General features: G+C 40.3%; 2 protein-coding genes across 7 annotated transcripts; one reads left to right on the top strand and one right to left on the bottom strand.

Moving 5' to 3' along the window:
* The first annotated feature begins 137 nt into the window (after positions 1-137).
* On the top strand, positions 138-5359 carry srsf4 (serine and arginine rich splicing factor 4). The gene is made up of 6 exons (XM_089022907.1): positions 138-328; positions 747-898; positions 3042-3151; positions 3349-3563; positions 3656-3733; positions 4481-5359. The coding sequence occupies exons 1-6, from the start codon at positions 222-224 to the stop codon at positions 4914-4916; spliced, it is 1098 nt and encodes a 365-aa protein (XP_088879033.1). The 5' UTR covers positions 138-221; the 3' UTR covers positions 4917-5359.
* On the bottom strand, positions 3663-13574 carry msto1 (misato mitochondrial distribution and morphology regulator 1). Of its 6 annotated transcripts, XM_089022896.1 has the most exons (15): positions 13395-13573; positions 12882-13011; positions 12750-12819; positions 12578-12653; positions 12395-12446; positions 12176-12326; positions 11434-11548; positions 10309-10443; positions 10081-10233; positions 8706-8837; positions 7413-7594; positions 7223-7327; positions 6996-7108; positions 6202-6464; positions 3663-3802 (listed from the first exon to the last, which is right to left on the bottom strand). In XM_089022896.1, exons 1-14 carry the CDS (start codon positions 13476-13478, stop codon positions 6208-6210), a joined length of 1755 nt encoding a protein of 584 aa, XP_088879022.1. In that variant the 5' UTR covers positions 13479-13573; the 3' UTR covers positions 3663-3802; positions 6202-6207. The 6 variants fall into 6 exon arrangements, with proteins under 6 accessions (XP_088879022.1, XP_088879023.1, XP_088879021.1 ...); XM_089022897.1 differs by lacking the exon at positions 3663-3802 and having other exon boundaries at positions 5888-6458; positions 13395-13574; XM_089022895.1 differs by lacking the exon at positions 3663-3802 and having other exon boundaries at positions 5892-6464.
* Positions 13575-14133: the final 559 nt, after the last annotated feature.

Raw genomic sequence — 14133 nt, 5'->3', positions numbered from 1 at the left:
GAAGCCAATATTTCTAAAGTTATTATAAGTGTATAAAAATGAACCGCCCCGTTGGCAGTTCCCCGCCCTTGCAGTGGTTAGTGATGATACAATCTGAAGTATTTTTTACTACTTGTAATAAACGCAGAAGAAGAAAATAGACCACACCTCTTTTATCGCGACCCATTGTGCGGATAAAGACCAGTTTATTTTCTCGTACGCCTCTATTTCTTTCGATTAACATGTCCAGAGTGTACATCGGAAGGCTGAGCTATCGGGCCAGAGAAAAGGACGTCGAGAGATTCTTTAAGAGCTACGGGAAGATACTGGAAGTTGATCTAAAAAATGGGTAACATCCTCTCCCCTTTCGCGATGATACCGCCAGAAAGCTAATGTCGGTTAGCTTGAGCTAACCAGGGCCGTCTGTGCAAGGCCTCTTGATCGAATTTTCTTTGTTGGAAGACATTCAAACAACAATCGATTCAGTGCCCAGTGTGCCTTATTATCAATATAAATACATACACGTATTAATAAAGATCTAATCTGAAATCTTAATGTTGGTTAGCTTAATCTGGGAGCTTGCTAACGCTAAACGTGGCAATGTCACGATTTAAGCGTGCAATTGCAACCGCCTTATTTCCTACGACGCCTACATTTTCAGGACGCGAAATGCATTCCTGCAGTCTTCGGGATCAACGATCAAAATGAATAATTGCAGTGTTTTTATTTTGTCGGATCGTCGTAATTAAAGCGAGCGTTGTTTGCAGGTACGGGTTTGTTGAATTTGACGACCCGCGCGACGCAGATGATGCGGTGTACGACTTGAACGGGAAGGAACTGTGCGGGGAGCGTGTGATTGTGGAGCACACAAAAGGGCCCCGTCGTGATGGAGGCTACAGTGGAGGAGGGGGAGGAAGGAGTAAGTTCATCAATGAAACATTGTCTTTTTTTATCAGAATAAATATGGTGATGAATTAACACGCTAGTTACTTTAGTGTTTTTTTAATTATTGATTTTGGTGGCTTGTGTGCATCCCTGCAGCTTTTTTTACACGACCATATGCATTCCATGTTGGATTGGATTGGATTGGATATGCCTTTATTAGTCTCACAGTGGAGAAATTTACATTACATGTTGCATGGACAAATGTAAACGGTAAATCAAGACAATATAAGTTTATATTCCAGCAATGTTTCTTTTTTGCATATGGCTTCATAAATGTTGGGGAATGCCTTACTGAATTCGGATGGCCACGTTGAACATTAGTTTTCAGCAGATATTTACAAATGCAAATAGACATCCAAACCCACATTGTTGGTCACTGTTTCGAACAGGCTCGTGACAGTTTTTGCAGTCGGAAATTTCTGATTTAGATTTTTGCTTTGTCTTGCAAACTTGACCAAACGAAATTCAAAACCTTTTGGACAAATGATTTGCCGATGAGAGCGTTTTTCCTGTTCCATTTGGGTGCATCCAAGCCACCAATAAGTAGTGAAATTAAACTATGTGGTAAATTTAAAAGAAAAGTAGTTGACAAAGAAAACTATTTTCACAAATTGAACTGATTTTGATAACTATGTTGTGAATGCTGTTTTGATTCTATTTTTCACATTTTTTGTTCAAGTTGATTGTCAATTTTAAAGGTAAAGATTTAACAAAGAACCTCAATGTTTCAATTGAAAGAGTCCTTTGCTGACTGCCCGCCCTATTGCTGGCCACGGTGTCCCCCATTTCCAAGAGTGTGGTTTGACCATTCTGGGCCCCTGGGCAGACCAAAAAAGGGAGCCATTGTGAATGAAGACCGCTATTGCCATTAGGCCCAGCCCAGGCCGGGTGGTGAGGATGCCATGGGGGTTAGGAACAGATGTGGGTTCAGCCTAAAAAAAAAAAGAATACTTATTCTAACAGTCAGTTGTTTTTTTTAGGCTAGTTTAGAAACTTTTTGTACAGCGGAAACTGTTTCCTTCTTGAGTTTTGATGTAATTGTAAATGTTTTAGAATACATCCTCTTTTTTTCTTATATTTAATGAATTGCTGTTTTTTTTTATAGTATAGACAGAAGTAGTTTAAGATGTTAATTTTAATAAATATACTGTACATAGATTTTTTTGTTTGAGCCAATTATAATGAATTTAAAGGACAACCGACACCATTTTTTTTTTGTTTCCTAACTGACATCAGAAAATCGTTTTACAGCATCGAAACTTGCCAAAACACGCAGGCTGATATTTTTACTCAAATGCAAAACACATGAAAATGAGTTAAAGTGTCCCAAAACTACTTCAAAATGACCCCGGAATTGGCGAGTTTCAGAAGGTCCCGCCCCTTTGTTCGTGACATCACGCCAGGACATCTTGCCTTGCTCTGGAATCAAAACTATGACTTCAGATTCGGAAAAGATGCTTTCTTGTTACTCATCCAGTTATGGATGTTTCAAATAGTTCTGAAGAGGAAGGCATAAATGTTTGCAATCGATTAAAGAAGTCCTCACGTATCAATTCGAGCCGTCACGACTCCAATGTAGCGTACCAGAAAATGTGCAAGATGACGCCCAAGCTCTGTTGGAAATGGGCTGATTTGTCTGTTAGGAATTTGTGTCAACTAGTATCAAATAGTAGTCTTGGTGCAACACACAACAATTCACCATCGCGTTATCTGTTTTTTTCCTTCTAATTTTACCATCAACACAAAGTTTTCATACCAAACAAAGCACCCAAAATGCATTGTGTGTCGCTTTCTCGGTCAGGGGCGTTCCTTTAGTGACGTCACGTCAGGCATCGTCACCAACTCGAAAACAAGACTTTATGACTATTCAGCGAGTCTTAAAACGTAAAATATAGCTATATGTGGTGGAATCTTTGTAAAATACGCTCAGTAGAAGTCATTTGAAGTGATTTTACAAATTATGGACACTTGTCCGGAGGCGTCGGTTGTCCTTTAAAATGCAAGGCTTTGATTACTCACAAATTATTTGTAGAATAGTGGTGGAATTCAGAATAATAAGTACACCCCCGTTGCGACACGGCCCTCATTTTGTTGCTCTATCCTTGTTACCTTGAAAGGTGGTTATGGAGGACGTTGGGGCAGAGACCGCTATGGTCCACCTATTCGGACGGACTATCGGCTCATTGTTGAGAATCTGTCCAGTCGATGCAGCTGGCAGGACTTAAAGGTAATTATTTTTTTTTTGCCGTCGCTAAGAAATACAGTGATACCTTGGCTTACGAACTTAATTGGTTCCCAGACAGAGTGTGTAAGGCGAAAAGTGTGTATCCCAAAAATTAATTTCCCATAGTAAACCATTAAAATGAGAATAATCCATTACAATCCACAATAATCCATTACAAACGTTACCGTTTCATTTCGAAGGATTACATGAGACAAGCGGGCGAGGTGACTTACGCCGACACGCACAAGGGGCGAAAGAACGAAGGGGTGATCGAGTTCAGGCTGTACGCCGACATGAAGCGAGCTTTGGAGAAACTGGATGGCACCGAGGTCAACGGCAGGAAAATCCGTCTCATCGAAGACCGCCCCGGAGTCAAACGCCGCCGCTCTTATTCTCGCAGCAGAAGCCGTTCCAGGTACGAAGCACGAATGTTGCAAGGGACTTTGGGCTAGTTGCCATTCTCGAATGTTGATGTGTGTGTTGTACGGATACTTGGTGTTGATTTAGGTCCCGCTCCAGGAGTCGCAGGTCCCGCAAGAGCCGAAGCCGCAGTGAAAGCAGCAGCCGGAGTCGCTCCCGCTCCAGGTGAGGCATCAACTGGGACTGCACTGGAAAGTCGCGCAATTTTTGTTGCTCGGCATATTTGGGGATTGCCTAAAATGGTACAGAAGATGAGTTATTGGATTAGCCTTTATTAGATTCACAGTGGAGACATTTACATTTCACAGCAAAAAGTGATGAAAGGAAAGAAGTAGAAAAACAAATACAGGCGCTTATTTAAACACAAAAGACAGACAGTCAGCTATCTATTAGCTATTTATATGCTATCCATTAGCTAGCAGGCTGTAAACTATCTAGCTGTTGGCTATCTATTAGCTATTTATATGCTATCCATTAGCTAGCTATTACCTGTCTAGCTGACTGGCTGTAAACTGTCTAGTTGGCTATCTGGCTATCTATTAGCTATTTACATGCTATCCATGAGCTAGCTAGCTTTCTATCTATTTGAGTTACTTCTGGGTTGAGTGAACGCTGGCGCGTGTGGCTGCCACTGCTCCCCCACGGAAAAACTTTATCCTGTGACTGTAAAGTGACCTTGAGAGTTTTGAAAGGCGCGTATGAATGAAATGTATTATTATTATTAGATCAAAAACGGTGCTGGCATATTCATGCTGCTGTAAAGGCAGCAGTCTCCTCCTTAATTCGGTGCCCAAATGTACTATATTCGACACTTTTTCATTTGTAAATGTGCCTCAGCTGTGTGATGATGCCGTTTGGTATCACGCGGTCCGGTTCTAATTTAGTGTAACCGCGTAACCCTTTGCCCCGCAGGCCCGCTTCCCGCTCTCGCAGTTATTCAGACAGCAAGAAGAGTAAAGGAAAAAGCAAGAAAGAAGACGAGCGCAGCAACGGAGACCAGAAAGACAAAGACCTCAGCAGGAGCCGCAGCCCAAGAAGCAAGAGGACCAAGAAAGAGGAGAGGAAAGGCAAGGACGAGTCCAGATCCCGGTCGAGGTCCCGCTCCCGTTCCATCTCCAGGAAGTCCGCATCAAAGGGTCGTGACCCTGCCAAGAGAGAGGATGAAACAGGCGAACGGCAGCGGGGTTCTCGTTCCCGCTCCCCAGTCAATTCAAAATCCAGAGCCAGGTCCAAGTCTAAATCCAAGTCCCGCTCCCCTAGTCCCGCCAAAGAGCGCTCCCGTTCAGCTTCCCGTTCGGTTTCTCGCTCCAAATCCCGTTCGCAGTCCCGTTCTCGTTCTCGCTCGTAGTTTACTGTTTGGGACTGCCACCCCTTCGGGTATCCCTTCATCCATTTTACATTTTGGAACACACCCACACAGGTACCTTCCATTTAGTTTTTTTTTTTTTTTATAAGTAGCTGTACAGCCGAGATGCTTTCCCTTGATGTCTATTTGTTTCATTTAACACTTTTAGTCCTTTCATGTAGACCTCAAAATGGAGCTTTTTTTTGTTTTAATTGCAGTCTGTGCGACTCAAAGTTTGACACATTTGGATTGGTGGGCTTGCGTTTTTTTTCCTACTTTCGTCACCTTAGACACCTTTCACAAAGCCCCTTGACATTTTATTTAAAAAAAAAGCCTCTTCATTGTGTTTTGATTAATGGTCAATTTCAATATTTTAATTTTCTTTTTCATTTGTTTGAAATAGAAAATGACTACTCCTCTGAAATAAAATCTCATCTGTAATCATACATCTGTGTAGGCTCTCGGTCGTACAGGAGTGGTCCATTGATGAAAAGGTTTCTTCAGCCATCATTTGTACTTTTTTGAAGGGGTTCGACATTTTGCTCCTCATCTGAAACGCTTCATCAGAAAACTAAAGTTGTGCTGGTGACTCTGGCCCTGTATACAGATATCTATCTATATATAGATATATGGATCTAGATATAGATCTATATCGATAAATCTATATCTAGATATATAGATAAATCTATATACCTATACAGATCTATATCTATCTAGCTCTATATATAAAGACATAGATATCTATATATCTATACCCAATGGACAGCGGTGGTGGTTCTGAGGTTGGGGGAGCAGTAGACTACTCCCTGAAGCCAATCTGATTACCTCTAATGGTCTATACCTCGCTCCGATTGCCTCATTAGCACTGGTATCACCTCACTAGCATGACTAAGCCAACATAGTAACATAGGTAGACTGTTACAACTATATATATATATATATATATATATATAGGGCCAGTTACCAGCACAACTTTAGTTCACTGACGAAGCTCTTCGGACGAGGAGCGAAATGTCCAACACCTTCAAAGAAGTACAGATGATGGCTGAAGAAACCTTTTCATCAATCACTAGTAGAAGTTAACATTTTGCCTTCATACACTTGTTTTTAGACAGTTCTCATATCTCATGATAGAAAATATAAAAGCGATATTGTGAAGGTCAATTTTACATTGATTGATGGCAAGTCACATGATCCCAGAAAAGACAAGTTGATTAAGTTTAGTGTCACTGTACCTCAAAGGGGAATTGGAGCAATGATGTAATTATTTAAAAAAAGTCCGTCTAACCCAACATCAGTCGTCCTCCTCCTCCTCTGATGATGATGATCGCGTTGCTCCGCCGCTATCGTCACGGTATTTCCGAGCCAATAGGCGCAACTGCTCCAAGGCTTCGCTGTAGTCCGCCATTTCGGGTCCTTGTGAAAGAAAACTGGGGGCCACCCGGCGGATGTCAAAAGCGCTGACGCTGCGATGCAACTCCGACAGCCATTGATCCAATGCGGGCCCCGACTGAAGGGATGTGATGACCGGTACAGACGAGACGCCTGCAGCTATGTAGAAGAAGGTAATTTAGTTTTGAAAAGTACCGCAAATACAGTGATACCTCGGTTTACGAACCCCTTGGCTTACGAACTTTTCGATTTCCGAACGTTAAATTTATGAAAATTTTATCTTAGTATAAAAACTATTTTTCGGGATACACGCGGAGCTGCCACAATGAGTTCTAAAAGAAAATGGCAGCCGGCTTGTTTTGGTCCTCAGTCTTCGGTTAAAGCCACATGATTGGTCAAGAACGCAGCAGTGAGAGGGGAGGGGTTTACAGACAGAGAGAGTAAAGCCATTCTCCAAAAAAGAAAATGGCTGCCGATATTTTTTTTTGTCTCTATTCCCCGCCCCCAGTAGAAAATTATGTTTTATGGGGACCTGGGAACTGATTATTCTCATTTTAATGGTTTCGTATTGGACATTTATTTTTGGGATACACACTTTTCGCCTTACACATTCTGTCTGGGAACCAATTAAGTTCGTAAGCCAAGGTATCCCTATTTGAAAGCAGAGGATGACGAGAGTTAAAAACTCACAATCGGTTGCAAGCAGATGGCTATGCTGTAGACCTCGATCGTCGAGAGAATCACTGAAGATCTGGGGGAAGGGTGGGATCACTTTACTGGGCCTTGATACCAGCTGGAGAGCCCTAAAACAGCCCAAAAAAAATTAATCATAAAAATGCTGTGACGGCAAAAATATTCGATTCTCTTGATTATTTTTTAGGGCGGGGGTTGATGCATGAAATCACATTGGTCCTTACAGAGGAGCCGTAGGATAGAAAGATGTCATATAAGACGCCAAGACGTCTTCCCCGCTGTGGAGGTTGTGAAGGCAAGATGGCGGTTCCTTCCCTGGAGCGACGGAACTGATAAAAAAAAAAAAGATTTCAAGATCGTCTCCGCAAACTGTCCCAAGATGATCTTGTACAAAAAAAATGTAACAAAATCTACCTGGTGAGTCTTTGGCCTTCCAAGCCTTTGAGTGTCACCCATTGGCCATAACATTGCCCGTCGGTTGCTTCGGGGCATGTGGAGAGCGGTTTCCACGGCAACCGGTCACAAGCACACAAAGCGTCGGGGAGAGAAACGCCATGTGACATTGGAAACGGGACGGCACCGTAAGCTGCCACCACCTGATAAATATGCTTAAGTTAAGTTACCCTATTTTCTGGTGTATAAAGCGCACCGGAGTATAAGGCGCACCCCCGATTAATGCTATTTTCGAACTGTTTCCTTATATAAGAAGGCGCATTGGACTATAAGGGGCACCTTCAATAAATGAAAAAAGTTTTCCAAATATAATATAGACCCATATAACTTGGAAATTACAGTATTTTCTGGTGTATAAGGCGCACCCCCAACGAATGATGTTTTTGAACGTTTTCCTTATATAAGGCGCACTGGACTATAAGGCGCACCTTCAATGAATGAAAAAAGTTTTCCAAATATAATATAGACCCATATAACTTGGAAATTACAGTATTTTCTGTTGTATAAGGCACACTGGAGTATAAGGCGCACCCCCAATGAATGCTAATTTTGAACTTTTTCCTTATATAAGGCGCACTGGACTATAAGGCGCACCTTCAATGAATGAAAAAAGTTTTCCAAATATAATATAGACCCATATAACTTGGAAATTACAGTATTTTATGGTGTATACGGTGCACCAGAGTATAAGGCGCACCCCCAATGAATGCTATTTTTGAACTTTTTTCCTTATATAAGGGGCATTGGACTATAAGGCGCACCTTCAATGAATGAAAAAAAAAGGTTTCCAAATATAATATAGACCCATTTGACTTGGGAATTACCATATTTTATGTATAAGGCGCACCGAAGTATAAGGCGCACCCCCAAGGAATGGTGTATTTTCAAACTTTTTCCATATATAAGGCGCACCTTCAATGAATGAAAAAAGTTTTCCAAATATAATATTTAAATGTATAAAAGTTTTCCAAATATAATATTTAAATGTATAAAAGTTTTCCAAATATAAGGTATAAACTGTGGTAAACTGATGTTACGCACTACTTCTACAAGGGGGGAAATGGAGTCGATGTTCTGCTGAGAGTAATTGCGAGTAATGTTGAAGCTCAATATTACTTCACATCTGCGCATCAGGCTTCTTTTGAAGAAAATGAAGGCTCTTGGGTGCGCTTTATACACCGGAAAATATGGTACGTACAGAATTTCGAGTTGGATGTCATTAAAGCAACTTTTAAACTCTGACAATCAACTCACCTTTCTCCCCGACATCGACAGCGAGTCTGCTAGTTGCCACATAGGGACGCAGTTGCTCCTCAGCCTGTACGACGCCGTGAGCGCATCCAGAGCGAGGGCCAAAATCGAACTGGAGTGGTACCAAAGTGACGGCTGCAACGTATAAAAACGGAAATGTCGACGTGAAGTTTAAAAAAAAAATGCAATTGACTTAAAGGACAACCGACACCATTTTTTTTGTTTACTAACTGACATCAGAAAAACGTTTTATAGCATCTAAAATACCCAAAACACGCAGGCTGATATTTTTAGTCAAATGCAAAACACCAATAAAAATTACATAAAGTGTCCCAAAACTGCCACAAAATGAGCTTAGAACTGGGCAGTTTCAGAAAGTCCCGCCCTCTTGTTCATGACGTCACGCCAGGATACTCCCTTCACAAACTGCCGTGCTCCAGAATCAAAACAATGGCTTCAGATTCGGAGAAGATGCTTTCTTGTTACTCATCCAGTTATGAATATGATTCAAATAGTTCTGAAGAGGAAAGCATACATGTTTGCAATCGATTAAAGAAGTCCTCCCGTATCAATTCAAGCCGTCAGGACTCCAATGTAGCGCCCAGAAAATGCACAAGATGGCGCACAAGCTCCGTTGGAAATGGGCTGATTTTTCCGCTGGGAATTTGTGTCAACTAGTATCAAATAGTAGTCCTGGTGCAACACACAACGATTCGCCATCGCGTTATTTATGTGTTTTCCTTCTAATTTCGCCATCAACACAAGGTTTTCAGACCAAACAAAGTACCCAAAATGCATTGTGTGTCGCCTTCTCGGTCAGGGGGCGTTCCTGACGTGACGTCACGTCAGGAATCATCATCAACTCGAAAGCAAGACTTCCTGAATATTCAGCGCAAGTCTGAAAAGGTAAAATATAGCTATATGCCATGGAATCTTTGTAAAATATGCTCAGTAGAAGTCATTTTATTGGTGTTTTGCATTTGACGATAATACAGTAAAGTCTCGTTATATCGATATCGGATATATCGACAGTCCCGGTTATATCGATACTATTTCTATGCACGCACGGAGAAAATTACATGCAAACAGGGTCGGATATATCGATAGTCCCGGTTATATCGATATTTTTTCGGACTCCCTTGAATATCGATATAACGAGACTTTACTGTATTTGCATTTGAAAATATTAACGTGAGTGTTTTGGGTATTTTAGATGCTATAAAACGTTTTTCTGATGTCAGTTAGGAAACAAAAACATGGTGTCGGTTGTCCTTTAAAGGTAAGGCTGCTCGAGTTGAAATGAGGCGGCCTTAAAAAGCATAAGCCTTTTGGCTTGTGTTATCATATATACTATATGATAAAATATGATAAACCGTACATCATAGTTCAGGTGAGGGAAGCTTATGGGTGACGACGGTCGCAGGCCCAGTCCTCCTCGCAGTGTCAGCGGGCAAAAAAAAGAGCTGTGACTTGCCATGTGGACCATCGCTAACGCACAGTTCAACAGATGGTAGAGATCCTTCATTGGAGTCTGTTTGGGCAGAAAGAACCCATCAAGCGTCCGTATTTAAACACTTTGCATGATGAACGTTGAGTCAAAACGCACGGAATTCGGGTGGCTGACGGGGACGGTCCCGAAAGTTAAGATTCCTCGACCGCCGTACGCGTCTTGGAGAATTTCTGTGACCTTTGAGCCGAGACCCGCAAAGCCATCCGTGAGGTCACAAAGCACCTGGAAACCCTACAGTGGAAATGTGATCACAGGAATTATCGAGTTGCCTTACGCTATTCGTTCTACATCCTTGTCGATGGAGCAAACAAACAAAAAAAATAATGACTTTAACTCATTCACTGCCAGATGATGTGCAAAAATGCGTCCACTCCAGTGCCAGGGTTTTTGGCATTTTCACTTAAATTCCAGGACCCACAGAATATTGAGTTTTAGGACTACATAAACATTCAATGCAGCGCAAGAAATCTTACACTCCCTTCTTTTATCAGAAAAGATAGGTAATTCCTAATTTATATGGGTCTGGAGTTATATGAGCTTGAAATGGGGGCGGCTGTACAAAATACAATGCAATAACATGCAAAAAAGTGAAATGCAGCCCTCCGTGAAAGGTAAAAAAAAAAAAACATAGCAAGAGGTCTGTCCGGCACTTTATCGGCACCCAAGTATGAAAAAGCAAAACCTGAACAAATTCAGGAATAATAATAATCACCATAATAATACATTTCATTTCTAAGCACCTTTCAAAACTCTCACGGACACTTTACAGTACTAGGATTTTTTTTTTGTGTGGGTGAGCAGCGGCAGCTATTAGCGCCAGCGTTCACTCTGATCTCTACGTCATATTTTCAATTCCCAAATAAATTCATGAATGGCAGCGAACGAGTTAAAATTGAAGAAAATAAATAAAATAATAATTAATATGTGTTAGTAAAATTTAAATATTTCAAAAAAATCTCACTAATTGAAAACTAAAAAAAAGTAATTAATCATGAACAAAAATAATTTAAAAGTTAATTGGCCAAACAAAATACAAACTAATATGAAAAATCCCAAATTATGACATTGTTTTTTTGAGGGGGGATTAGCTCCTCATATTTTTAAAACAATTGGTTCGAATGCGCAAAATGTATGCATGTGTGCTCCTTTAATAATAATAATCATCAATAATAATAAATTTCATTCATAAGCGCCTTTCAAAACTCTGAAAGACCAATTTACCTGGAAGTAGTCACACTCCTCAACAAAAAAATGAAGTTTGTCATCCAGATCTTCCAGCACTGCCCCTTGCAGTAGCGCTTCCCCCTGGCCAAAAGCCTCCAGACGATCAGCCTCACTGGTCATTTCAAAATAAAATGGGTGAAAAATTCTTTTACACTTATACATTTTCACCAAAGTCCACACCTCTTATTCTCTTATCAAATCTGCCACCCGGTTGGATTTTAAACATTCATACAAACATTCATGCACATAAAAATTCATACAAGCACCATTTTTTTAGGCTTTACAAGATCAACTGACAAAAAACAAAAATAAAAACAGTCCTCATCTCAGTCTCACTGGTTTCAAAATAAAATGGGGGAAAATGCTTCTACATGTGTACATATTAACCGATAATAATAATAATAATAATAATAATAATAATAATAATAATAATAATACAGTACATTTAAGCGCCAAAGCTCTCAAGGACACTTTACAGTCACAGACAAGCATAGGTACTATAATAAATAAAATATAATCAAAAATACAATGCAATAAATAAAATATAATTATAAATACAAACAAGAGAGAGAGCTACACAGAAAATGCTATTTTAAATAGGTGGGTTTTGAGATGGGACTTGAAGGTGTTATCCAATCTGCCACTTAGTTGGATTTCAAAAGTTCATACAAGCACCATTTTTTAGGCTTTTTTCAACAACAACAAAACAAAAATAAAACAATATTTATCTCTAACTTACCCATCATGGTTGTACTGATGGATAACGGAAATGGTGCGAGGGTGTAAATGGATGCGCAGAAAGTCAGACCAGACTTTGACGCTGCCCTCCAGCCTGTAATTCTTGTGGGCTCGAGCGAGCCGACTGTTGACCGTATCCACGTTGAGGGAACCTGTGAGAACAGTGAATAGTTCAAGGAACGAAATGCGCACTGAGTAATTTTGATTGAATTTGACTTACATTGAGATTGAGCGCCTGATGAAAAATGTGCCTCTGTTAGTATGTCTCCACACTGGGTACAAAAGAGCATAGATCAGATTGAATTTGGAGTAAAGAAATGTCTATTTCAACTGATATTAAAACCAATGTCAAAATATTGTCATGTCTAAATATTAACTAGTCAGTTTCACATCAAATACTCACATCTAACTTTTCCAGGTCTTCAAGAAATGAGTTTTTCACAGGGGGGCTCTCTTTATGGATCATCAGGCTTCCATCCCTGTTATTTGGAGAATACTTAGCATGAACATTTACTGGCGAGGTGCATGAAAAGCTAAGGGGGGAAAAAGGCTACCATAGGTCAATCTTCATTTACCAGGAAAGAGCAGAGGTTTCTTTGCCGGTGTCATAGAGACTTCCCTCTTGCCGTAAAGTCTGCAGACTTCCTGTGTGACAAATTTATTATGTTCAGCTCTCAACAGATTCACTGCAGTCCGCATTAAGTCACCTTTGAGATCCATAGCAATGAGACGCGGCGTGTAGGTGATGCTACCACCAAGAGTTTGGCCTTCTCGAAATAAGACATCACTCTGGATCTCTCCAGGTGGTAATTCGGGGGCATATGCCAGTGATGCATCCTATAAAGACACAATGCCTTATTATTAAAAATCCAAAACAACATTCAACATGAATAGTTGTGATTCTTGATTAGACACGGGGCTACGCAGCTATCATCAATAATTTAAAATGTGAATTCGCAGGTGTGTTTTGGTCACAAACCTGGTACTTTTAACTAAATACCGCCTCGTCCAAGTCTAGACTATACACGTCCACTTATTTATATCCTTACTTCCCCATCAAAATCTTCGATGTTCCTTAAAAATTAGTCTTCAATCATCTCATGAAATGAAATCATGACGCTTTCCCACACAACGTCGGTAAAGATTGTTTGCTTCGGTTGACAAAAACGTGCTAAGCTAACATTAGCGGTGCCCAAGTTAGCCAGCACCGTGTTGCTTACCTGTAAATTCCACCAATGAGTACCTACAAAGTTGGAATAATGTCCCAGCTGAAGAGTAATGACCTCCCTACAAATTTTACTCATTCTGACACAGGGCGAAAGTTATGTTAACAAAAGCGTTCCCATTTTAGAATTGAACGACATGGTTGGAAGTGACGTCATAAAACAGCGACAAGCTAAAGGTGTAGAACGTTACTGATTGGCTGACCAAAAGGAACGTTTTCATTGGTGACGTAATGGTAGTTCGGTTTCACGGTGCCGTTGTCTCACGTGTGTCGATGTTTACGATAATGTTTAATGCTGGAAACAAATTAGTTTTAAACATGAAACATTATTAAACTTGCAATGAAAATGGCACTATTTAGAGAAAACATCGGATAATAGTAAACTTGTCATTGAGTGACGTATAGTTCGGTTTCACGGTGCCGTTGTCTCATCGCGTGTTGATCTTTACGATTATGTTTAATGTTTAAAAACATTTTGAAACATTAAACATTATCGACAGACATGATCATTAAACTTTGTTTACGATTATGCAATATAGTAAATGGAATTATTTAGAGAAAACATCGGATAATTGCCCCTTGCTGTGGAAATACTTGTCACGGACGTATTTATACAAGTCATTAATTTATTACTCAGTAATATAGGCACGCACACATTCATATCATGAGCAGAGTCAACATATATTTTAATAATCCCCTAATGGGCATTACCGTTAATATCAAAAACGTTTTTC

Source organism: Hippocampus bargibanti, linkage group LG20 (assembly GCF_051943395.1).
Source record: "Hippocampus bargibanti isolate YZ-2025 linkage group LG20, ASM5194339v1, whole genome shotgun sequence".
In the NCBI taxonomy this organism is placed as follows: domain Eukaryota; kingdom Metazoa; phylum Chordata; class Actinopteri; order Syngnathiformes; family Syngnathidae; genus Hippocampus; species Hippocampus bargibanti.
This window is presented reverse-complemented; position numbering and strand designations above follow the sequence as displayed.

What these genes read in the sequence shown, in the direction of transcription:
- msto1 (XM_089022896.1), bottom strand. Translation starts at nt 13,478, where the DNA reads ATGAGTAAAATTTGTAGGGAGGTCATTACTCTTCAGCTGGGACATTAT. An exon ending in AGGAGTGTGACTACTTCCAG is followed by an intron (nt 10,444 to 11,433) that starts GTAAATTGGTCT and finishes TTTCCACTGTAG; the next exon opens with GGTTTCCAGGTGCTTTGTGA. An exon ending in TCCCTCACCTGAACTATGAT is followed by an intron (nt 8,838 to 10,080) that starts GTACGGTTTATC and finishes TATACGTTGCAG; the next exon opens with CCGTCACTTTGGTACCACTC.
- srsf4 (XM_089022907.1), top strand. Translation starts at nt 222, where the DNA reads ATGTCCAGAGTGTACATCGGAAGGCTGAGCTATCGGGCCAGAGAAAAG. An exon ending in GCAGCTGGCAGGACTTAAAG is followed by an intron (nt 3,152 to 3,348) that starts GTAATTATTTTT and finishes TTCATTTCGAAG; the next exon opens with GATTACATGAGACAAGCGGG. An exon ending in CGCAGCAGAAGCCGTTCCAG is followed by an intron (nt 3,564 to 3,655) that starts GTACGAAGCACG and finishes GTGTTGATTTAG; the next exon opens with GTCCCGCTCCAGGAGTCGCA.